This window comes from Lynx canadensis, chromosome A3, assembly GCF_007474595.2.
Source record: "Lynx canadensis isolate LIC74 chromosome A3, mLynCan4.pri.v2, whole genome shotgun sequence".
NCBI classification, from domain to species: domain Eukaryota; kingdom Metazoa; phylum Chordata; class Mammalia; order Carnivora; family Felidae; genus Lynx; species Lynx canadensis.
The window spans coordinates 138,693,047-138,717,589 of record NC_044305.1 but is presented as its reverse complement, the minus strand read 5'-3'; the positions used below and the strand labels follow the sequence as shown (position 1 = coordinate 138,717,589).

The window sequence follows — 24,543 nt, the reverse complement described above, 5'->3', positions numbered from 1 at the left end:
TCGTACATTCTCCTCCTTTCAATTCTGGTTAATACTTTCACAAAATCCAAATTTTAAAAAGAGCTATTGTGATTTTTTGTGCATTGATAATAATGTTCACTGAGCGTCCTCTACGTGCCTGCTCCCAGCACGGTCCCATTTCACAGGGGAGGACACTGAGGCACCAAGTCCGAACGACAGTGAGGCCCACGCAAACACCCGAACCGCATCCCAGATGTTGCCGGAGAGCCCCGGGTGTGCTTCTGGAAAGCACAGGTCACCTCCTAAAGGGAATGGGACACTGAAGTTTGCTTCCGGTTTTGTTTTGGTTGGTGTGTGTGTGGATGACCTCCGGTGAGGTTAACGAGATGTACGCCCACGTCCAAACACCTGGGATGCCCACTGCACAGTCTGGGCGTGACGTTGACCACCGGGAGAAGGAAGTGGGGAGGGGGCTCCCTCGCAGAGACTGAGCCCAGGACACGGGGCAGCGAGCCCCCTCCCGCGGTGCTGACCGTGGCAGCGTCCGTGCTCCCGGGAGAGTGGAGGCTACTCTGGTTGTCCTCCCCGTAAGCGAGAGTCTCCGTGAGCCGTGAGCTGAGGAGCACACAGCTTTGCTTACCTGTTATGTGTGTGTGCTCCCCCCGTGTGTGTTCATCCGTGTGTGTGCTCACCGGTGTGTTCATCTGTGTGCATATCAACGTTGTACATCTGTGTGTTCATCATGTGTGTGCTCCCTGTGTGTGTGCTCATCCGTGTGCGTGCTCACCCGTGCATGCTCAGTTATGTGTGTGCTCACCGTGTGTGCTCACCTGTGTGTGTTTCACCCATGTGTGCCACCCGTGTGTGTGCTCATCTGTGTGTGTTCACCCGTGTGTGCTCACCCGTGTGTGGCTCATCCGTGTGTGTTCATCTGTGTGCATATCAACGTGTACATCTGTGTGTTCATCATGTGTGTGCTCACCTGTGTGTGTGCTCATCTGTGTGCGTGCTCACCCGTGCTTGCTCAGTTATGTGTGTGCTCACCCGTGTGTGCTCACCCGTGTGTGCTCACCCGTGTGTGTGCTCATCTGTGTGTGTTCACCCGTGTGTGCTCACCCGTGTGTGTGCTCATCCGTGTGTGTTCATCTGTGTGCATATCCGTGTGTACATCTGTGTGTTCATCATGTGTGTGTTCACCCGTCTGTGTGTTCATCCGTGCATACATCGTGTGTACCTCCATGTGTGTTCACCGTGTGCTCATCTGTGTGTGCTCATCTGTGTGTACATCCATGTGTACATCTGTGTGTTCATCCATGTGCGTCCACCTGTCTGTGTGCTCATCTGTGTTCATCCGTGTGTACATCTGCATATACGTCTGTGTGTTCACCTATGTTCATCCATGTGTACATCTGAGTGTTCGCCCGTGTGTGTTCACCTGTCTGTGCGCTCATCCCTGTTCATCCGTGTGTTCATCCGTGTGTGTTCACCTGTCTATGTGTTCATCTGTGTACATCCGTGTGTACATCCATGTGTGTTTACCCATGTGTGCTCATCCGTGTGTGTTCATCTGTGTGCATATCTTCGTGTACATCTATGTGTTCATCATGTGTGTGTTCACCTGTCTGTGTGTTCATCTGTCTGTACATCCATGTGTGTTCACCCGTGTGCTCATCCGTGTGCATGCTCATCTGTGTGTGCTCTTCTGTGTGTGTACATCGTGTGTACATCTGTGTGTTCACCCATGTGTTTCACCTGTCTGTGTGTTCATCTGTGTACATCTGTGTGTACATCCGTGTGTGCTCACCTGTCTGTGTATTCATCTGTGTGTGTGTGCTTGTGTATGCCCGGAGTCATCCTCAAACATTCTCATTTTCGGTTTGCTACAATGTGCTTACCTATAATTCTTAAATTTAACTTATTTTAAATTAGTCCTACTTACGATAACATAAGAAAATCTACGTGCAGCCAAGCGTGTGTCTTAGGGTATTTTCGGAACCCGCCGGGGAGCGGACGTCCTAGACCTTGTACAGTTGTCGCACCCTGAGGCCTGAGGTACGTTCTGCAGGGGGAGCGGTGGGCACGTGCCCCGGACAAAACCCGAGCTAGGGGCGTGTGTGCCGGGACACATCCCCAGCTGTGTGTGCTGCGTGTGCACAGGTCAGCAGTCCTGGCTGGTCTCCAGTGCAGCCCTGGGGGGCTGGGGGGGGGTGGCTGCTGTGCGTGTGGGGCTGCCGGTGGGACTGAGCCGTGCACTCCCACTGCATTGCCCCTGATCTGAGGAGGCCCAGCACCGTGTGCAAAACCCACTCGGTCTGAGCGCTGTCACTGCCCCCTACAGCCCGTGGGTCTAGGCCTAGCCACCAAAACACCCATCCCTCAGTGTCCACACCCGGAAAATGGGCCGAACCCCTCCAGCTCTTCTCTCCGGGGCAGTGTGTGCAGAGGCCCTCTGTGAACCGTCAGGCACCCTGGGCGGGGGACACACCAACCCATCAGCTGCGCTCTTGTAGGTGCGGTGGGGAGTGGGGGCTCCTGAGCTCCTCTCAACCCCAGTGGGCAGAGCTCTGCTCTCGCACCAGGGGCCTGGTGGGGCTACAGCCCTGCCCGACCCTGCCACCACCAAGAAGCTGGACTCACACAGCAGTGGCCGCCCCTCCGTGGGAGAAGCCAGGCCCGCGTGGAGGGCAGCTGTGATTCACCAAGCCCTGTGCATTCCCTTTTGTAAACCGTGAAGACAAACCATTACAGAACTGAGGATTACGTACGGGAACTGGTGCCCAGGGAAAGTGCATGCCGGACAACAGAAGCCTCAGGACGAGCCTCCTGCATCAGACCCCAGTAAATAATCCTCCTGCTGCCTAAAAAAACCAGCCCTAGAACATTCTAGAAACAAGCAGCTTGCAGAGCAAAATAATATCGTGGCCAAAATTCAAACTTTAATTCGTTGATTTAAATAATTGTGGCATATGTAGGGGTTACAATTCCTGTGTACCTAGGACAGATGCCCAGAGACGCCAGGAAATGCAGGAAAAACGCAGGGCCCCCACCCCATGGTGCTGAACCAGAAGCTCCAGCATCAGAAGGACGGGGTGAGCGGCCCCCACAACCCCCTCTCCCACCACGCTCACGAGCGGCAGGGACGGGGCTGCTAAGAGAAGATCCAAATAATGAAGAGGTATCTAAATTTGGCCAACCAAAGTATAATGGAATCCAATTTGGGGGCCCGTTTTTAGAGCTAATTGCCTCTGATTGAAATCGGTTTTTGATTTGCTCGAATTGGAGGCTCAGACGGCTACGGCACCTACATGCCGCCCGGTCTACAGTGATCGCGCATCTGGAAGCGGACGGCTCCCGGGTGGAGGACGCGCTTCGCATGAAAGAGGCGGACAGCGATGTGAGGCGGCTTCCAAGCTCTTCCCCGTTGGTCCCTTCGGGTCCTCTTGGCCATGAAATCTTTAGAGAGGGGACGTCCCTTCAGAAATGAGAACTCGCGTTAGGCAGAGTCCTCACCAAAAGTCCTCTTTGATTTGAACAATTCTATCTATCCTCCCCCGTACTTCAGCCTGGGGTCCCAGTGAGTGTCACGGCCGGTGAGGCAGGTTCGCAGGATGTGTATGTGACACACGGCACATCGGCCCAAAAGTGTGTGCACGTGGCACGCGGGCTTTCCTGGGCTCACCCCTGCTTCCCTCCTGAGCCCCTACGCTGTGCTGTCTACACTGCACGGGCTGGGGACCAGGGCGAGCAGCCCTTGAAGAGTGCGAATGGTATTCACGTACAGGTTACATTTTAATACGTTTTCAGTTTACATATTGCACATAATTAGACATAAAATTACCCACTTCTTTTAAAGAATATCCCCAATGTGTTGCCCTGGGTAAGAGCGGAGCAAAGTGTTGTCTCAGGAAGTTTAAGACGCTTGAAGATCCAAGACCAAGAGTTTATCTGGCACAACTCATCTTTCCATGATCAGAAACGTCCTGTTAATGGCCAACAACCAAAATTCAGTGTCAAGTGTGACAAGAGGAACATTTCCAGAAAGTTCCACACTAGAGGATCTTTGGGAGGGTACTGGGACCTCCCGTCTAAGGTCTTTATGAAGAAGTAGAATTGTGCGCCTACAATGAACGGTGTGATCTCACTCTGTCACGTAAGCGGCTGCCGCAGCACAGACTGACCAATCCTTTTGAAGATTTGAAGATGTATGTGATCTGTTGAGGGGGGCAGGTGCGTGAATTGTTCTAGAGAAAGCTGCTGTAGATCTTTAAGGAATCAACCTACACTCCTATGCAGGGAAAAGCCATCCCCAAGGCCCTCGTGACTCAGACTAAAGGTAACAAGTGGAGGGATGTCATCGAATAAGACGTTACAGGACAACAGATATTGTATTCTATCGTTTCCTCAGGTGGGAAAGACTTATCATCAAGTAAAACTCAGTCGCTGAAATATTGGAGTTTTTATAGCAGACATTTAATCGGAACCCGTAGTTTTGAAGATCCACCGATAAAAATGGGCCATTTTAGAAAACTGGTCAAGTTTAGATTTCCCAGAAAGGATCGCTCAAAATGGCATTTAGTTGTTGCAAAGACACGCTGACAAACGAGCGTGGCTTTCAGATGAACCACAATTAGGAAAAGGCCATCACTCCCTGAAGATCAGTTCTCATCCAGGAACAGGCAGCGTGGAGGGAACGGACCCCTCCAACACTGCCCTGGAGGACGAGGAGGGCGGACCGCCTGCCTCTGAAGACGCGGATGGCGAGGACCCTCACCCACCTTCCGAGACGAAAGAGAAGAAGACAGCGCGGACGGAAGCCAGAGAAGTGGCGGCTATGCTCGGAGCTTCGGGGCAGCGTAAACTGAGCCCAAAGTCAAGGGATGAACACCCACAACACCTAGGTCCCTCAGAAAACTACTCTGGCCTCTGGGGGCGTGGAGATGCTAACCACTTAGGAGCAGTCCTAGATACAAGCCGTGCAGAGGCCATTTCTTGTTTACGGCTGGCCTGCTGGAACTGCATATACGTATGCCAGACTTTGCAAAGCATTCCTCATCAAGAAATTCAAAGGGAAGGTGCCATGGTCTGATGTGTTGGCCACGTTCCATGTGCAGTTAGTCACGTTTTGATCATGAGGGAAATACGGTTTTAAGCTGTGAGAAAGGATGTCTTAACAAAGTGGGTTGAGGTGTTCTTGCACCTGTCCGTTCTGAGGTTCTAAAAGCTATTTGTCCATTAGGCACTGCGTGGATGACACTAGACTTTAAAGCCGTTAAGTAAGAGGATGCCCTCCGGGTGTTTACACGCCATGAAGAAAACGCCAAGAGTCTCGTGACGGAAGGGCTAGTTCAGGAGGTCACTGAACATGAGCAGGTGATCTATGGCGCTAGGGCCTTGGACAGGGATCCTGCAAAAAATGACATGATGTGAAACAGAGCCCTGCACTCTGAGACAGCCCTGGTGTGGCACAGTGGGACAGGTGTGGGGTGGAATCCTTGGAGAAGGAATCGTGTCTCCTCCGATCAGAGCGCCGGAGACTTTCACGCACTCTCTATGACTTGTACTGACTCCTTCCAAAACTTGTGTCGGAACTGAATGCGGTTCTGCATTTTCAAAGAAGAGAAACCTTAGTCTGGGGAAATAAATGTAAGTGATCAGATTTATGCTTAAGATATAGAAAGAGTTACAGGCACAGGGGAGAGGGAGAGCGAGCGGCTGGAGGGGTGTGTGCCTGAGTGCTGGCGAGCTCCTGGCTGGACCCATCGGTGAGGTGATGCTGTCCTAGAGTCTTTGGAACTATGACCACAGCATGCCTAGGGAATTGGCTACTGTCGTGGTGAGTTCTTGTCATCAGTGCTATTTAAATGCCCATGTTTTAAATGATCGTATTAACTAGTGACTGCTAAAAAAACAGTTTTTCATCTTTTAGGTTATAATCATTTCCTAAAAGCTTGAGTACCTCTGTCAAACTTCCTTTCCGTGTGCATGCGTATCAGGAGAGAAACTACTTATGCCTGAGAAAATTCAGGACAGAAAGGCTATGGCATGAGAGAGCTAGAGACAAATGAGAAGCAAGAGGCAGAGAGACTGTGCGGAAAGGTGACCGAAATCCCGAGGACCCGGTCGTGTGTGCTGTCCAGGCACTGCGGGCGCAGGTGATTTTCTTAAAGACACTTTCCTTTACATGTGACACACCCATTTTGTTACTACTAGGTGCAGAGATTTTTAAAAGAATGATTTTCGTTAAATCTTACTTGAGTTCTTGTGAGCTGGTAGCCAGCATGCTTCGAATGCTTTTGTCAGCGAGGGGGCAGCCGGACAGACTGTAAGACAGGCCAGAGAGTCAGGTGAGTAGCGGCTCCCGCCAGCTTACGCTCCCGGACAAACACAACATAAAGTTGAAACTCAAAAGTTTAATGCAGAAAAGCGATGGGGCAAGTGCTGTATATTGAATTTTTTTTTTTTTTGGTATAATTAACTTGGCGTATGTTTACGTCTTCATTGAAGAAAACAGGTCTGTTAATAAACGATTTTTGAAAAAGAGTACGAAATGTTTGCGCTCTTTGGTTTAAACGTTTGTAAAGAATTTTCCAAATCGAGGTGGTTTATCCGAATGTAAAAGACACTATACAACACGTAAATCAAGCACGATTTTATAGGTCAACATAGAGCACTTAGAGGGTTGACACGTAATTCGACGTTTTTACTTTGACAGCATTGTTGAGGTAAGCTGAAAACAATAAATTGAAAAGACAGAATCCACCATGAGAAAAAATGAAGTCACACCTTCTATGTGAGGCGTAATTACCAGTCACATGACCACTCCCATCACACCTTGGTGTTGGACATCTGCCACCAAACAAAAACAAAAACAGCCAAAATAGTAAGTAGGTTTAAAAAAAAAAAAAAAAACTTTAAGAAAGTTTCATTGTTTCCAGTTTAGCTGCAATGTCTGTGAGGGGGTTAAGCGCCCTGAGGGAAGCTGCAAAAACGGCACGGACCAAATGGTAGAAGGCGTCTCCATCACACAGAGCGTCCTGGGAACAAGCAAGCCACGCGGCTTCTCGCTCCACTGAACTGGCAGTTTGAGACATTTATATGCTGCGAACGTCGCATGCTCAAACGGCAAGGCATGTACAGATCGGTTTTTAAAAATAAGCCAAAGAAAGGGACAGTCGAGAAGAGCAGGCATCTCGCCTGGAGTTATGCTTACGTTATTAAGTCCTTTTTGCTCTCCTTGCACTGGGGGTACTTGGGCTTGGGGCTGGGGATGGTCACCTCTCCCGGGTACCTCCTCTCCTCCAGAGCCTCCTGGAATGGGTCCAAGTCTTCCGGCTGCGGGCAAAACACAGCTTCAGGGCCGCACGGACGACAGTGTGACAGACCGACCGCAGACGCGTCCCGCCGGGGCGCCGGCCGCCTCTGCGTTTTCCTCCCCTCCCACCGCCGTCCCTTTAAAGGTATTCCACGCCTTTGTCCGGATGAGGCCCCTGCCGCGAGCGCGGAGCGGGGCTCTGTTCAAAGACTATCGCTTTCGGCGCGGACCGTAGCCGCTCACCTACCGCTCTAAACTTCTAAATTCACGGTCACCTGTCGGCGGGCAGGGCCTCACTCGATATTTCTGTTGGGGTACTAATAAGAGGGACAGACACATGGTTCGGAAACCAGAGACCCTGTTTCTTCGTTGGCCTTCCTCACTCGATGCCCAGCAAGCACCTGTTGCTGTCCGGCACCCGTGTCCGACACCGACCTGCTAAGCTTAAACACTGACCCTACGCGTGTTCTGGAACGAGAGTTATTCCGACCATCGGTGAGCGTTCTGCGCGTGTGCGTTAAGTCCCAAGGCGGGGGAAGACCAACTGAGATTAATGTTGTGGTTCTCAGTTACTCTTATGCAACATTTTCTTTTTCAACGGAAAGTGTCTCCTCCTGGGTAAGCGGGTCCCCTTGCGCTAACTAAGAAATGCCTATAGATGGCAGTACTCAGCAAACGTGTCTTGTGAGTGCTCGCGAGTACTTTTTCCTTCTGGGACGGTCTGTTTGATGAAAACACTTCCGTCGGTTTAGGAGGGCTTAATTTTAATTAAAATAAATTCGGAGACTCAACCATCACGCCTTATTTGGTGGTAATGATTTAACACCGTAGGAGAGAAAAGAATACTTTGGAATTTAGCTTTTGCCCTCAGACTCTATTCTTTGGCAACGCGTGGCTTCAATTTAGTCAAGTTTAATCATTTTTGAAGAATAAAGACGATAGGCTTTGAGATGAAATGGCCTTATAACCGGGTGCCTTTTCTGCCAATCCTTACAAATTGCTAATGTTCCCTTTTTTCTGCACTACCTTGTTTCCCTAAGAAGCTATTGCTTTGATGGTGGTCTCCCTCTTGTATTCAAAAAGGGTTTTCATTTTCCAGTGACTAAAGAAGATGTCATAATTTTCAGAACTGAACACTGGAGACAAAGCCGGGACAATAAAGAGCAACCTTTTCTTCGCTTCTTTTCTCAGCTTCAAGGCTATTTTCACGACTTGGGGAACTTGAGTGTGAACGTTGTGACTACAGGTCTCCCCCACTTGGCGAAAGCGCACGTCACACCACTTTGCTCTCACGAAAGACCCACATTAGTACCTGCTTCTGCTAACAGAAAGAAACCAAAGAGGATTCGTGCTTCTAGGAAAAGGGGCGAGAAACGCAACAGCGCTCAGTGTTGGTTTTGCGGAGAGCCGTCGGAGCGGCGGCTCGCACCCGGGCCGCGCGAGCCGCCCCGACGGGCACGCACCTGCCCCCGGGGGCCCACGCAGCAGCGTCTCGGCGCCCGGCTCCAGGGCCCCGACCACTGAGAGGTGAGCACCTGGGCTTCGTTTCAGGCCGTTTCCCTTTCGCAAAGTGTGTCCTCGGGTTGAGAAAAGCCTGAGAGGTTATTTTTGGGGTCTGGGGATGCTGAAAATACATTCCATGTAAATTACTGGTAACTGCTTCTGCACTTTGTGCCGTTTGGCTTAGGAGAGTCTCCACAGGAAAGCTACAATTTCCGGTCACCGTGCTTCAGAAGTATGGTCCTGACAGAGCTGTTTTAGCAATACTGCAGCCAAGGAAGATTTAGGCGATTATACTAAAGCGACTTCCCGGGGCCGGAATACACTCTTCTGAATATTTTGGGTTTCCCTGGGAATAGGCACGGGCCTTCGCTCCAAAGAGCTAGCTAATCAGCAGCACACAATTAACCATTTAAATACCTAACACTCTCCTTGGGATTCTCTATCTGCGGGGAAAACCGTGCATCGTAGCAGCACGTCACCCAGAAAAAGGGACGGGCTGGCTGGCTGTCGACGTCTTTTCTCGGAGAAACCGCTTGTAACTAAACGCACTTGTTGGAAAGCGAAATTCACGCTCGAAAAGAACCCGTGGTTTGTTTCACCGAATCGGTGTTAGTGACAAATCTCCCCCTGGCCCACGAGGTGTGTGGTCAGCCCTAGTCAGCTGAGGTCATCCCGCGGGTGCCCGCTGACGCCCGACCCCGCGCCCCGAGCCGGCCGGCAGGTGAGGGGGACGTACGGGGGCCTCGCCGGTGTCGCCCCCGTCCGCCCTGCGGGGCTTCAGCTTGGTGTAGTCCACGGGCAGCTCCCAGCAGTCGTCCTCGCCCAGCTGGAAACACCGGCCGCCCATCACCGCCTGCTGCTGGGGGGACATGGGCTCCAGGGGCGTCAGGACCGGGCAGCAGCTCTCCCGCGGCCGTGGCTTGTTCATGCTGAGGTCCAGAGTCCCGTTCTCGTCCACCTCCATGTCGGGGTTCTGCCGGACAGAGAGACATGGTGACCGTGCGGCCCCACCGCCAGCCGCAGCCCTGCCTTCGGCCAGTGCAGAATCCAGACGCGGATTCCTCCCGGGGTCTCCCGCGCATGGGCTCCCGAGGTGAGCGAAGCGGTGCCCTGGGGACCTGTCTGCTGTCCCGCACTTAGCCGCGACATCGGATGGCAGGTGCATGCATCTATTCGCCTGTCGGTGACCTGCGACCTGTCCATCTAGCTCCTATTTATTTGTCTACCACTCACCACTTCTCTTTAGCTTCTCTTTTCTGCAGTTCCCCTCTGCTTTTAGAAATAAGCCTGGCCGGAAGACAATCATGCCTAATCTCCACTCTATTCCAGCTCAAATACCGTCTGAGAGATCAGAGATAGATGTGTGTTTACGCTTAAGAATTCGCCTTCAGTTTCACTGATGCAAATACTTCAAGACCGGGAGAGGAGGAGAACAGACCAGTCAGAGGCATGGAGGGTGAGGGAGAAGGAGCCAGAATTTACTTTCCAACAAGAAAGGCTGCGATGAACAGCCTTTTCCACCTTAAGGGAGGGAGGTGTGCAATCACAGCTCAAATGACCTCTCGTCCAGTGATTCCAGTCTGACCTGCTCTGCGTTTCGGCAAGCCCGAAATTGAGACAACTGTCTTAAAAAAAACAAAGAAGTACAGGGTGAGGGTTTTTTTTTTTTGTTTAAATGATGCTTTGAAACAGACGAAGGAGTCTTCGGACCTTGCCTCTCCGGAGGAGGGAGGCAAGGAAGGACACATGAAGGGCAGAGCGAGAAATACCGCCAACCACCCTCCGCTTCCGTTCCCGGAGAGTTACACTCTCCTGAGCAAAATTCGGGTTTCAGGCTGGCGTGAAAGCTGCTGCCTACCCCAGCGCCTGGCAGCTCTCTCCTCTGGACGTCACAGCGGAGGGAAGCTGCGGGGACGTCGGCCCATCCAGGCTGCTACCTTGACAAATTACCGAGCGGGATTCTGTCTGTGCTCTTCCTGTCCGTGAGCACTCCAGCTTTCAAGCTCTCCTACTAATTTAGCCTTCATAATGTTGGAGTTAATTCTCTCAGTCTTAGGTTTAATAAAGCGAAACAAAATCCGAAGGGGTTACTGTCTTTTTTTTTTTTTTCCTCCTTGCCAGGGAAGCCCGTCCATGCTAGCCTTGAATTTTAGCAGCCCTGATCACCACAGAAATCACACGCCCCTGACACTTCTCCATAATCATGGAATAAAAATATTAAGAGTAAAGAAAGCAGGGAGCCTGGGTGGCTCAGTGGGTTAAGCGTCCGACTTCGGCTCAGGTCATGATCTCGCGGTCCGTGAGTTCAAGCCCGGCGTCGGGCTCTGTGCTGACAGCTCAGAGCCTGGAGCCTCAGATTCTGTGTCCCCCTTTCTCTCTGACCCTCCCCCGCTCATGCTCTGTCTCTGTCTCTCAAAAAATAAATAAACATTTAAGAAAAAGAGGGGCGCCTGGGTGGCTCAGTCGGTTAAGCGGCCGACTTCGGCTCAGGTCATGATCTCGTGGTCCGTGAGTTCGAGCCCCGCGTCGGGCTCTGTGCTGACAGCTCAGAGCCTGGAGCCTCAGATTCTGTGTCTCCCTTTCTCTCTGACCCTCCCCCGTTCATGCTCTGTCTCTCTCTGTCTCAAAAATAAATAAACATTAAAAAAAAAGAGGGGTGCCTGGGTGGCTCAGTCGTTTAAGCGGCCGACTTCAGCTCAGGTCACGATCTTGCGGTCCGTGAGTTGGAGCCCCGCGTCGGGCTCTGTGCTGACAGCTCAGAGCCTGGAGCCTGTTTCAGATTCTGTGTCTCCCTCTCTCTGACCCTCCCCCGTTCATGCTCTGTCTCTCTCTGTCTCAAAAATAAATAAACATTAAAAAAAAAAGTAAAGAAAGCATTTGCAAAACATGAAATTACTGGCCTGTCTCCATTCATACGCATCACAAGTACTCGTAACGAGTCCCCTCAGGTCTGAGTGCTCAGGGTGCATGGCCGGCCGCGCTAGTACAGGAGAGGGGGTGACGGAGTGGCCCCCGCCAGGTGGCGCCCTCCGCTCTGCGGCAGCCCGAGGGACCGTCCTGCCCCCACGCCAGCAAGGTGACAGACCCTGCGGGGACAGACGTCTCCGCACTAATGAAAGCCAGCCGGGATGCGTGGCAGTCCCAGCGGAGACTGGATTTCTACTTTCTTTCTTCCCTGATACTAGTGACCCACTGGGAGCGAAGGGACAGTCCCGTGCTTGATTTGACAGCGGGGCCACCGGACCCTCCTGGTGTTCAGGGTTCCGGGCACGTGGCCGCTTCAGTTTCCTACTGTCCCTGTGGCCATTGAACCGACGTGAGGGCACTGGCTGTCCCGTTTCCAGAACCGCCCCTGGGTCCTAAGGGCAGGGTCCACGCACACGTTACTCTAACAGGCCTGCGCGTGCCCCCCCCCCCCCCCCCCGCCCCCCGCGTCAGAGAGCCGGTCGTCCCGGGACTCGTGCGATTGAAGCCGCTCCCAGCAAAGCCACGCCTGGGGCTCGGCTAGGTCGCGCGCTTTGTGGGGGAAGTAGCACCGGGGGCGCGGGCTCCAGGGGGCGCGGCCCCGGGACGCGCGCGCGCTTTGTGGCGGGACCTGCTGGGGTAGGAGCGCCGGGGGCGCGGGCTCCAGGGGGCGCGCACGGCCCGGCAGGGCGGGGGGGGGGGGGGCGCGTACCCGCGCGGCGCACAGGTCCTGCGGCTTGGTGGACAGGTTCTGCGGCATCTCTCGGCAGCGCGTGGACAGGTTGAGGATGGCCGTGGCGGCCATGTGCGCCGCCTCCATGTCGTGCGCGTAGTCGAAGCTGCTCTTGCTGCACGTGCTGCTGGCGCTGCTTCCGCCCCCGCAGCTCAGGTTGCTGCTGCTGCTGGGCGCGTAGCTGCTGGTGGTGCTGCTGCTGGGGCTGGCGTTCTTGCAGTACCGCTTCGCTGGGGAGACACGGGGACAGGGGTGACTCGGGTCCCCGCCAACGGGGCGACGGCAGAGCGGGGCCCCGCGCCCCGCCACCCGCACCGCTGCCCTCCCGCCGGCCCGGGGCACACCCGCGCCAGCGGCGGGGGAGGGGGCCGATCGGTGGAGAAAAGCCCATGTGGCCTTTCCCCTGTGACCCTGGGAAGTTGGCGGGGACAGAGCCGGGTGTGGGGGGCGGGGCGGCAGGGGAGACGCACGCGTCTCTCTGGCAGGCCACACGTGGCTGCGGTGGCCACCACCCAATCCATTTAGAGGCGCACACCTGGTTAGGATTGGGTCCCCTGATGTCAGGGCGTGACCAGCGCGCCGGCCTGCTCGAGCCTGGAGGAGGGGTGTCCCGGTCATGACTGCCCATGGGCTCAGGGGGGCCACGGGGACCCCACAGACCTCATGGCTCCAGAGACTGGCCGCTCCTTCCGGCCGGGAGGGGCCTCAGTGGCCACCTGGGGCTCGCTGTCTTGTGTGCAACCGCACAGCCTGGTGGGGGCCTGTGTGCTTTGGGGGGTGGCCGTCTGGCTGAGCATGAGGGACCAAAACACCCCTTTCCTCAGGAAAAGCCTGGTCCTGTGATTCTAATAAAGGGCCACACGGAGGAACCAGCAATGTCAAGGGACAGACGATGGCACAGGCAGTGGGCTGAGCCCAAGGTGAGCAGGGCAGGGCGGCCACGTGCATGCCCCACACTGGCCCTCCTCCTCGTCGGGACGGCCTCCTGTCACCTGCAGGGAGCCTGGCTCCCAGGATGCCCTGGTGAACAACCCGCGCCACCCACGGCTCAGCCACTTGGGAGCAAGTGTTGCTTTTGTTCGTTCGGAATCTCTGGCACGCGGGTGGGAAAACGTTTGTGGGTTATTCGTCCGGGCCCTGTGGCCATTGCCAGGGGCGGCAGAGCCACACAGGCTGTCTGTCCACCTGCAGGCTGTCAGATCTCCCCTGGGGTCCTGGGCGGTGAGGGGTCACCCAGGGCGAAGCTGGGGGCGCGGGAGATGCCCACGGTCCTCTCCCTCACGGGGTCCCGCGCTCCGTCCTCGAGCGGCTCTTTCCCGACCCACCCGCACGTTTGCGCGTCCTTTCCAAAGCGACTCGGCCGGCTCTCCCCGCGTGTCCAGCGCTGGCAGCAGCGGTCCGTACCTGGAGCCGCTCTCTGCGGAGGACACGCGCAGCGCTTTCCTCCCGGAGGGAGGGGCACACCCGGCGATGTGACCAACGGACCCCCCTCCCGCACCGGCACGGTCGGTCATCGTGAGCAATGGCACCAGGGTGCCCAGAACACCTCATTCGGATACAAGTGGCAGAATAAAGAAGGCCTCACGGTTGAGAACTTGCAACTTTGGACCGAAGGCCACTTCCATCTCGTCCCCGGGTCGCACAGCGACGCTGGCAGAGAGCACGCGGGCCCTGGGGTGCGGAGGGCCACCAGGCCCCCCCACGGCCCCCACCGCGAGTCACAGAGCCGCTGCACGGGCAGGTGGCCGTTTGAAGTCCCCTTGCGTGGGCCAGAGGGTGACTGCACGCACTCGGACCCGGCACGAGAGCGGGCCAGCTCTCTCTCCTCGAGGACTCGTCACACACCTGTTGGCGTGTCTGCGGTGTGACCTTCCTTCCTCTTTCTTCTGCGAAGGCAGCTTGTCTAAGCAGAAGACGGCACAGTGGGTGCCAGTGGCCTGGGGGGCTGAGGCAGCGATGCAGGGGCACCCGACAGAGACCCTCCCTGGAGAGACAGCCCCCCGTGCCAGACCTGAGCATCAGGCACAGGGAACCACGTGACACAGCAGCTTGGGGTACGCTCCGCCTGGGCTGAAGTCGTGGCTTTACACCATTTACAATTTTGACACAAAAACGGGACTATCAGGGCGCCTGGGGGGCTCAGTCGGTTGAGCAGCCGACTTCGGCTCGGGTCATGATCTCACGGCACCTGAGTCGGAGCCCCGGTCGGGCTCGCTGTTTTCAGGGTGGAGCCTGCTTGGGACTCCCTCTCTCTCTGCCCCTTCTCTGCTCACGCTGTCTCAAAAATAAACAAAAATAAGGATATAAAAATTGTAGGAGAAATGAGATAGTATTTATCAGGGCTCCTGTCCCTAGCGAGGGTTAGCCGCTGGCTCAGGAAAGAAATGTGGTGCACGTACGTGAGAGAAAAGGCCACTTTGGGGTGAGAGGAGCAAATTTCAATTTCTGAAAGAAAGTAAGCAGGACACGTGTTCATACGGCAACTGGCAGCAAACTTTTGGGAAAGTGCGTGTACCGCAGCAAACGTTGGAATCTTGAATTCTGGGGTCGGGGCAGAATCCTAGCCGTGACTGACCTGGGGGCCACCTGCCGATGGGCCTGACGCAGGAGAAGTCCTGGGGCAGGCACCCACGTCACGTGCGGCCTCCTACTCAACGTGACCCCTCCTTCCTCCTTTCATTCAAAACGAAAACAAGAGCGTGGACTTCAAGTCTTCCGGGTAACGTGGCTCCTACTCGTAGGATGCTCGCAAAGCCGGCGACACTGACCGCTGACCACGACCAAATGCGCTCCCCTTCCCAGTCAGTCAGCAGACGGAATCTGTCAGTGTCCCTCCGCGTGTCGGCCTGTCACTGGAGGTTATGGGGTGCACACTTTCCCACGAGACTGCCATCACCACGCGCGGCAACCGCGGCAGCCAGCCAGGCCCCACCCCGCGTTGAGACCCCTCTTCAAGGATTCTGCCCTCTCTGGCGGGACGAAGAAAGACTCCGCGGGATTTTTACTGACTAAATATGACAAGTTGGAAAGTAAAAGCAACCAGCTTCCAACGAGAGCCTTCTCGTGACCCTGTGCTAAGTGAGTGCCTCCTTCCTCCAGGAATGCCCACCTTCTGATGTATTGACACAAGGGAACAGACCGATGCGTCCTTACGAAAACCAGACATAAAGAGCCTAGTCCAGACGTTCGCCTCCTGAGGCTTCACCCGCGGGCTGGGAGCCGGCAGCCGGCAGCCCGGTTGGGTTCAGGCATCCGCACACCCTGATTCACGGCGCTGACTCTCACAGTGTCCACGGAAGTCGGCGTCGTCTTGAGCGCGTGGAGACAGACGCAGGGGATACGTGGGAAAGGAGCTTTTTGGCGAGAACCCGCTAGAGGAGGTCTGCCCGTCATTTGCTCACGTTACTTAAAGCATCGGATCCCAGTTGGGACTCTCCATTGTCCCGCTCACCCATGCAGTCAGGTGGTGCTCTCTGCATGGCTCCGGTCTGCCCGGCCGGCCCCGGCACTGTGAGGTTTGAATCGGGACGGGCGCTTCCGGTCCAGGGGGAAGATCAGCTGTTTACCCTGAACTGCCACGGGTGGGGCCCAGAGCTGCGTGTGGGCCGAGGCCAGTTGTCCGGTTCTGCACAAGCGACCTCGTGAAGTTAGGAGGAGGGCTGATTAGTGCCGGCCGGGTCGAGTCAGAGCGCTGAGAGCCTGAGAGGCCCTGGGAGCGACGGGCCCCGGGGCAGCCCGCGGCCAGGCGCCGGCAGGACGGGGGCCTTCCGGGGAGAGCTGGCTGGGGGCAGCAGCGAGGAGGCCTGGAGGGCCCAGCTCCTGAGGGTTCACCCCAGACGGCCGTCCAAGCAGCTCCGCCAGCCGGGGGGCCCAGGCAGGGCGGAAGGCGGGAGGTTGAGCACATTGGGGTGGTACTGAGTCTGAGGAGCAAAGAGAAAGTCCAGTCGATCACTAAGCGCTTGGCTTGGAGGATTTGGGAGTTGGCAACAATACAAAGGGAGGCTCGTGGTGGGAGCCCGTGGGGGCTCTGGCGACTATGGGTTTGGACAGAGCTTGGGGCCGTGAGAAGTTGCCCAGAGACAAGAGTGGAGATGTCTTAGCCTGGGGTTGGCAGCTGTTCCTGTAAAACACCGGACAGTAGTCTAGGTGTCGTGGGCCCCACGGGCTCCGGCAGAAGCACTCAGCTCTGCCGTTGTGCGAAAGCGGTCACGGGCCAAACAGATGAGGGTGGCCAGGGGCCCGTACAGCTTTACCTACGAACGCCGAAATTTGAATGTCACATGATTTTTAGATGTCACAAATTCTTCCTTTCCCCCCAACAATTTAAACATATTAGAGCCATTCTCAGCTCATGGTAACAAACAGGTAAGGGGAGATGCCAGCCTGGTGCCCATGGGAGAGGGCAGGGCCGACACACATGTGCAGGAGCCCCACATTCTTTCCCACTTTCCCTCCTTGAATGCCCTGTACGTAGACTTTCAAGCCTTATGAGAGAGAACCCCAAGCTCCTTGGCACAGTGGGTGATACACAGCCATCTCGTCGCCCTCTCCACAGTTGCCTGTTGCTACTTTCAGGCACCTCGCCAGGCCACTGGCCATTCCTACCAGCCCATGGGGCTTCTGTCTTTGTATAACTTCTACTCAAGCTCATGATCAAGCGTAAGGTTTGCCACTTCAATAAAGCTCATGCTAATTCCTCCAGAATGGATTCCTTCCTTCATTGCCTGCATGAGTGTGTGTTTCACTGCCTTCCATTTGTTCTCAAGCTCTTCCTTGAAACTTGACATCCAGAGGGAAAGAAGAGATAGATAGATGATACATGATAGACAGATGAGTGGATGAATGTGGATGGATGGATGGATGGATGGATGGATAGACGAATGGATGGATGGATGGATGGATGGATGAACAGACGGATGGATGGATGGATGAACAAACTGATGGATGGATGGGTGGATGGGTGGATAGACAGATAGAAAGACAGATAACAACTAGCCAGTGTCTGGAAGAATGCAGGCAACTACATCAATGTGTGTTGAGTGTTTTTGATCACAGGTGGTGGGACCTAAGTCATGATATCCAAACACTGGAGAGAAAGGTCCTACTCTTTTTTCCTGTTTGGCATTTCCATGGTCCTGCCCCTTCCTCCCACATGTTATGCTTCTCCTCACAATAGGCTCATTTCATGGTTATTCTTCAAGAGCAATGACTCAATTCTCTGCACCTGCAGCAAGTCCCAGGGAGGACGCTCTTGTAGGGACCACAGACTACAGTTGCTCTGTGGTGCAAAGGTCCAGGGAAGGCTCTTCTCAGCTCTATCCCATCAAGAAAACTGACCTGTCTCATCCTTAATGGGCACTTTCTTTGATGTTTTAAAAGTCTGTCAGATGAATCTAGTGTAAGGAAAACATGAAGTCACCGATGCTTTTCTTGGTAAATTGTGGTGAAAGACTGCCTTTCTTTTGCTTTTTTCTCCTTTCTTAAAGACGTAATATTGAAGTTTTTCTTCTGTATTCTTGCTTCTTTGTGGGCCAGCTGAAGAGCATGGCTCAGCCCTGGTTTCCGACAACAGGTGTTTTCAGGGTCGGTGAGAATGAATGCCAACGATCGAATGTCTGTCCGACTCTCTAGAGCTGTCAGCCAATTCTCACAACAGCTCTGTGAGGTCCATGGGGTGGACCGCTAACTCACGAACTAACCACTAACACCCAGGAAGATTATCTGCCCCACACCACGCAGCTCCTAAACGGAACAGCCGAGAATACGCCCAAGTAGGTTTGACTTCTGGTGCAGGAAAACGTTCTCTACTGGTCGTGACCTCACCCAAAGTGCAACCATAACTATGAGGTTAAGGAAATCAGGCCACACATAACAACAGGTGTGGCAGGCAGGTGCGGGAAGACAGGCTTCCAGAGGAACTCCTTCTCCAGTCACCGTGAGATGTCACTGAATCGGAAATCGTGTAAGCGGAACCCTGATGATGTGGGTTCAGTTTTTTTGATCCTTCCTTTGCAATCACATGGATAAAATTCTCACAAACCAGAAATTGGCAAATCATTGGGATAAAATAAACAGAACAAAAATAACTATTTTCCGTTATACCCTAAGACACTCCCTTTTCTCCACCTACATTTTTCTTCCTCTACGTTGAGAATCGATACGCACAAGGATAATCAATATGCAACACATCTAGGAAATACTAAATTTCATTCATTATGCATATTAATTGTTATTAAGGCAAAGAATGACTACCATAACTTAGAAACATGCGCAGCAACTCACACTGAATTGTAAAGAGGTTTTGGAACTCCCCAAGCGTTCAATCGAAATGAACTTTTTTGTGTGCTGTGATTTTAATTAAAGATCTTTTTCAGAGAGGAGTTAAAAGATCTTTAAAGGCCCATCTCCTTGCCTCCACTACAGAACACCAAGATAAGACTTATAAGTCATCAGAACTCCTATAACCCACATCTTAGTCGGAAACGCTTGCCAACTCGGTCCATATATATCCTAGAATTCCAAGCAGAGTTGCGGTCGGATAAATACGTGGTGTCAGAGAAACGCAGCGGTCCCTCTCTGGTTCAACGACTTACCATGTTAGCAGTGGGGACCGAAGGCAACTAGTTCACGCCCCTGGCGGAGGGCCCAGAACCCGCGAGAGGAAGGAAGCTGCCCCCTCCTGAGGAGGTGGCATCTCATCTGTTCTACCTGCTCTTTGTTTCTGGCGGATGTGTGGTCGCTAGGTCACAGGGGGCGGCCCTGCCTGGCCCCACTCGCGGTGGAGGAACAGGCCAGGGCCGGTGCCTGCTGGAAAGAGGCTGGGTGACACCGGTAGAAATCGTGTGCCCTTGGATGCACCTTGGAATCACTGGCAACTTAGAAAATGTCACCACACAGGCAGCGCCCCCGGGGATTCCGGTCTAATCGGTCTGGGGTGCATCCCAGACAATAGAAGTTTTAAAATCTCCCCAGATGAATCTAGTGTGCATCCAAGGTTGAGATGACTGCAGAGTGCTGGTGCTGGGGGCTACTTCCGGCTCTCCCAGGCTTCTCTGCGTTGGGGCCATCGACTAGAGGAAGTTCATGAACCCAAGGACGCGGCAGCAGCACAGCCGAATGCAGACCGGCCAAAGGCTCGCTCTGTCCGCATCTGAAAGCGGCCAGAATGCGTTGCCTTGGAAACCCCGAGGGAAGGGCGGCTTTCTCCCTCCCGCAGGGCTCCCGCTCACCCACACCCGTGAGCACACAGGTGCGCCCAGGTGGGCATGCTTTTCTTTGGTACCCAAGGGACCACATGCTCGACCAGTGTGCAGGGAACGGATAGACACAACAACAACATTATTAACGGCAAGCGTGACTCTCGTGTATAAGAGTGTGCACCTCCTACCATCATATCCTTTGGGGGATATATCCCTGGTTTGCACCTTGGGGGCTATGGCCCGCTTGCCGTAAGTATGGCTGTCGTAACTGTTGTACTCAAACGAGGTCTTGGAATATTTCTCTAGCTCTTTGGCCAGGTTGGAGCGAGGCGTGGTCGTGGGGACGTTGTTTCTGTAGCCGTAGTGAGGGATCTCGAGCTGCTTGACAAAGCACATTGGCCTACGAGCAAACAAGAGATAACCGGTAGTTTACTTTCTCGCGGCGGCAGGGAAGACACGGTTCACATCGAAACGAGGACACGTTGCTCAAATCCCACCTTCCCGAGCACAGACCACATGTGCCGGGATTTTATAGCACCGCATAAGCCATCTGCTGACTTTCAACACGCCAATAAAGAGAACGAAAGCAAGACCTTTAACTTTTCCCCTTATTTCTTTTTTGGAGTCCTAGCCGGCTTGATGAACGTGGGAAAGACCTCACAGCCGGGCCTTCCTTTCCCAGTGGCTTCAAAGAGTCACAGCAAAGGAGGTGGGCTAGTAAGACCTTTTCCTCAAAGGAATAAGCGGAGGGGCGCCTGGGGGGCTCAGTTGGGCGTCTGACTTCGGCTCAGGTCGTGGTCTCACAGCCCGTGAGTTCGAGCCCCGCATTGGGCTCGCTGCTGTCAGTGCAGAGCCTGCTTTGGACCCTCTGTCTCCCTCTTTCTCTTCCCCTTCCCCGCTTGTGCTCTCCCTCTCTCCTCTGTCCCCCCACCTCTGTCTCTCAAAAATAAAAACAAGCATTTTTTTTTTTTTCAACGTTTTATTTATTTTTGGGACAGAGAGAGACAGAGCATGAACGGGGGAGGGGCAGAGAGAGAGGGAGACACAGAATCGGAAACAGGCTCCAGGCTCCGAGCCATCAGCCCAGAGCCTGACGCGGGGCTCGAACTCACGGACCGCGAGATCGTGACCTGGCTGAAGTCGGACGCTTAACCGACTGCGCCACCCAGGCGCCCCAAAAACAAGCATTTTTAAAAAAGAAGAAATCAGGGAAATATGAGGTGAAAGGGTAGTATTTGCTCAAAGACTAAGCTATTACAAGTTTTTTGATAAGCTTCATCTTTATCTTTTCAAATATTGGGCACAGGGGCACCTGGGTGGCTCAGTCGGTTGAGCGTCCGACTTCGGCTCAGGTAGTGATCTCGCGGCGCATGAGTTCGAGCCCCGCGTCGGGCTCTGTGCTGCCAGCTCGGAGCCTGGAGCCTGCTTCCGATTCTGTGTCTCCCTCGCTCTCTGCCCCTCCCCCGCTCATGCTCTGTCTCTGTCTCTCAAAAAATAAATAAACATTTAAGAAAAAGAGGGGCGCCTGGGTGGCTCAGTCGGTTAAGCGGCCGACTTCGGCTCAGGTCATGATCTCACGGTCCGTGAGTTCGAGCCCCGCGTCGGGCTCTGTGCTGACAGCTCAGAGCCTGGAGCCTGTTTCAGATTCTGTGCCTCCTTCTCTCTCTGACCCTCCCCTGTTCATGCTCTGTCTCAAAAATAAATAAACATTAAAAAAAAATTAAAAAAAAAACATTTAAGAAAAAGAATAAGAGGAAATTAGAGACATACCCTTAGGGACATGGGCTGACGCAAAACTGGATGTTAAAACAGAACATGTGATGTGTTTTGACAAACACCAGCCTGTGCCTCCCGTGCTTTTATGGGTAGTCGTTCAGCTTTCCAGACTCTCGAATGAAGTATTTAAATGGAGAAGCACTCAGTTCCATACGCTCATCACTATTCTGCCTTGTGCTGTGCGTGTGCGTGCGTGTGTGTGCCCACCTATTTCCTGATCTCATGGGTGGGATTTTTAAACTGTTTTGGGAAATCACTTGAGATTTACAGGCAAGTTGTGCAGAGGACTCCTTGCATTCTTCACTCAGCCCCCCATCATGCTAGGATGTTACCAGATCATCAACACATTTATTTTGGTTTCATTAATTCAGCTTCTTCTCGTCAAATTAACGAAATAATGTGGTGATTCGTGGAACGCCTGTTGTTGGAGGCCCTTTTCCAGGTAACACTTGGAGGTGCAGAAGTGAATAACACTCGTGGCCTTGTCTTCCAAGAGCAGGCAGAGTGTGACATTAGTTTATGAGTCGAGGTGTGAGGTCAGCTGTCCCGGTGGGTGAGTGGTCCGGGGGCACAAGTGCAGGGGTGAGAGGGGAGAGGCAGGTGCGGCGACAGCATCACTGGGGGCTCTTGGGAGGCGGGTAGCATGGGGCCAGGGGGAATCTGCTCTGCCTAGGGGCAAGGCGGGGAAGCGTGGTCCCCAAACCTTCAAAAGTCTAGGCCCAGCTCAGAAGCAGCGGCGCCTGGAGCAGAGGCATCGGAGAGAAGGTGGCACTTGGTGACGGACAGAGGCTGTGACGCAGGCCGGCCCCCGCGGCCGGGGAGCGGAAAACTGGGACAGAACTGGAAACACTAAGCCCTCCTGTTGGACACTCTGCTTGAAGACTTTTCAACTCTTAGCTACATAGGTGTAGGTTTAAGCGATCTCTTTCCTCCCTTCCTGTCTCTTCCCTCGCCCACTGAGTGAGCATCCCCGCATGGAGACACCACAGGGAGCGCAAAGGTGGCCCACCTGGGAACCAGGTCCCCCAGATCGTGCTCCTAACTGGGACGTCAGTGCCTGCGGTGAGCCGTCGGGAGCTGGGGAGCACGGGGAGCCCCGGAGGCCTGGCCCGTTTGCCAGCCTGGAGGTAACGCCTCTGGAGAGAGCCCCCAGTCCCCACGGCCCGGGCTGGCTCCCCGGTGTCTCCCGCTATGGTGGCTGAGGGTCCTTCCCTCTGTGGCCCCTCCTCGCCAGGCCCAGCCTGGGCATGTAAAGAAAGCCTACAGATGCACCATTTGTGGCCCACAGTCGTCTCCTCAGGAGGACGGGGCCCGAGGGGGCAGCCATTCGCCCCCTGTCTGCTTTACCTTCTGGGAAGAGGGCACACGGAGAGGTCTAGAAGGATGCACACCAACATTTGTGGAGGGCTTGTTTCTAAATAGCGGGATTATAAATGATTTTTATTTTTCTTATTTTTGTCTATTTCAGTATTTCTCATTTTCCATAAAGACTTTAACTTTTCTATTGAGGGACAAAAGGGTGTTTAACGACTGTGGTGAAATCCCTTCAGAATGCTTCAAAATAATACACAACAAAACCAAGCAGGTGTTCAGGCCATTTGAACAGTGATTTTTTTCCAGGTGATTTATCCCAAAGAAAGAATTGGTAATTGAACAGAATCAAAACTGTGTGTGTGTGTGTGTGTGTGTGTGTGCGTGTGCACACACGCGCATGAACCTATCGCTTCCTCTTTAACAGCAAGACTTGGAACCAACCTAAATGCCTCCGAGGGAGCGCCTGTTTTCTGTGCCAGTGACCTCCCACTGGAGAAGGTCTGAAGCCACCACGGCCACCAGGGCCGCCTTTGTAAGGACACGGGGCGTGTTCCCACTACCACGTCCAATGAAGAGTCAAAATCCCCGATGATGGCCACACAACCCGGGGTGTGCGGGGAGCAAGCGGAAATGAGCTGGTGGGTGGGTCCCGTCTGGGATGAAGTTTTCTCTCTCCACCCCCTCCCGAGAATCCTTCTTTTCTAAACTTAAGAAAACAGTGGGTGGGGGCGCCTGGGGGCGGGGCTCAGTCGGTTGAACGTCAGACTTTGGCTCCAGTCATGGTCTCACGGTCTATGAGTTCGAGCCGCGCGTCGGGCTCTGTGCTGACGGCACGGAGCCTGCTTGGGATTCTCTCTCTCCCCCTCTCTCTGCACCTCCCCCGCTTCTGCTCTCTCTCTCTCTCTCTCTCTCTCTCTCAAAATACATAAACATTAAAAAATCACAAAATAAAACAGTGGGCTGGACCAGGTGATCTCTGAGGTCTTCCTGCTTGGACCGTCAGGGACTGAGCGGGTTCACGTGAGTCACTTGGCTGCTGTCGGGTTCTCAGTCGGGTGGCTGAGGGTAGAAGGCCCCCCGAGGGCTCCCGTGTGGAGAACGGCTTCTGCACCCACCGGGAGGGGCGCCGGGCTGCGGGCTGGCCTCCCGCCCTCTCGCCCACATTAAGATAAAACCACTTCGGGTGACTGTCTCATTCACGTGTAGAGCTCCCCTCCCTGCCCCCACAGAGAATCACCGAATACTTTCAAGGCCGGAAAGAAAACCAGAACCAACCCTGTCCACCGACAGCAGGCGGACGGAGGCCCCGACCACCGAAGCGACCCCCTGCCCTCACACAGCCCTGCGGGCGAGGGGTGGGCCGGGGGCTCGGCTCTTTTACCCGCACCGGTGACCGTGTGCCCACCTGCCGTGGCGTGAGCCCGCCCGCCCGGTCCGGACCCCCACATGGCCTGGCGTGCTGGGCACGCGCGGCTCTCACGAGGCGACGCGCTCGGCATCTGGTACCTTAGCACGCGGTCTGAGGCCTGGTTGGACTTGGACACATCGCAGCTCTGGTGCTTCTCCTGGGCCTTTGCCAGTTTCTCCGCGGCGGCAATAGGACATCCAGAGAGGCTGCAAGGACAGAGAGGGGGCTGAGCTGTCTCCTCCAGCGGCTTCACGGCACGCTGACCCCGTGACCACCTCCCCCTCTCCCCCGGTCGGCGCGAGAAGGCTTCAGCGCGGGTTCCCACACCTGCCGTGGGATTTCCTGATGGGACGGGTTAGAGAGCAACAACTGC

At 54.4% G+C, this 24,543-nt stretch overlaps 1 protein-coding gene across 2 annotated transcripts in view; it reads right to left on the bottom strand.

Annotated features, from left to right (window-relative positions):
• MYT1L (myelin transcription factor 1 like) overlaps window positions 1-24,543 on the bottom strand; it is a 197,139-nt gene that overhangs the window by 59,418 nt on the left and 113,178 nt on the right. For both annotated transcript variants that reach the window (XM_030311735.1, XM_030311737.1), the window contains exons 10-15: window positions 24,269-24,376; window positions 19,861-20,072; window positions 12,453-12,703; window positions 9,513-9,749; window positions 7,172-7,293; window positions 6,213-6,281 (exon numbers count right to left, since the gene is read on the bottom strand). In XM_030311735.1, the coding sequence (XP_030167595.1) occupies window positions 6,213-6,281; window positions 7,172-7,293; window positions 9,513-9,749; window positions 12,453-12,703; window positions 19,861-20,072; window positions 24,269-24,376 (999 nt within the window). The remainder of the gene's footprint in view (window positions 1-6,212; window positions 6,282-7,171; window positions 7,294-9,512; window positions 9,750-12,452; window positions 12,704-19,860; window positions 20,073-24,268; window positions 24,377-24,543) is intronic.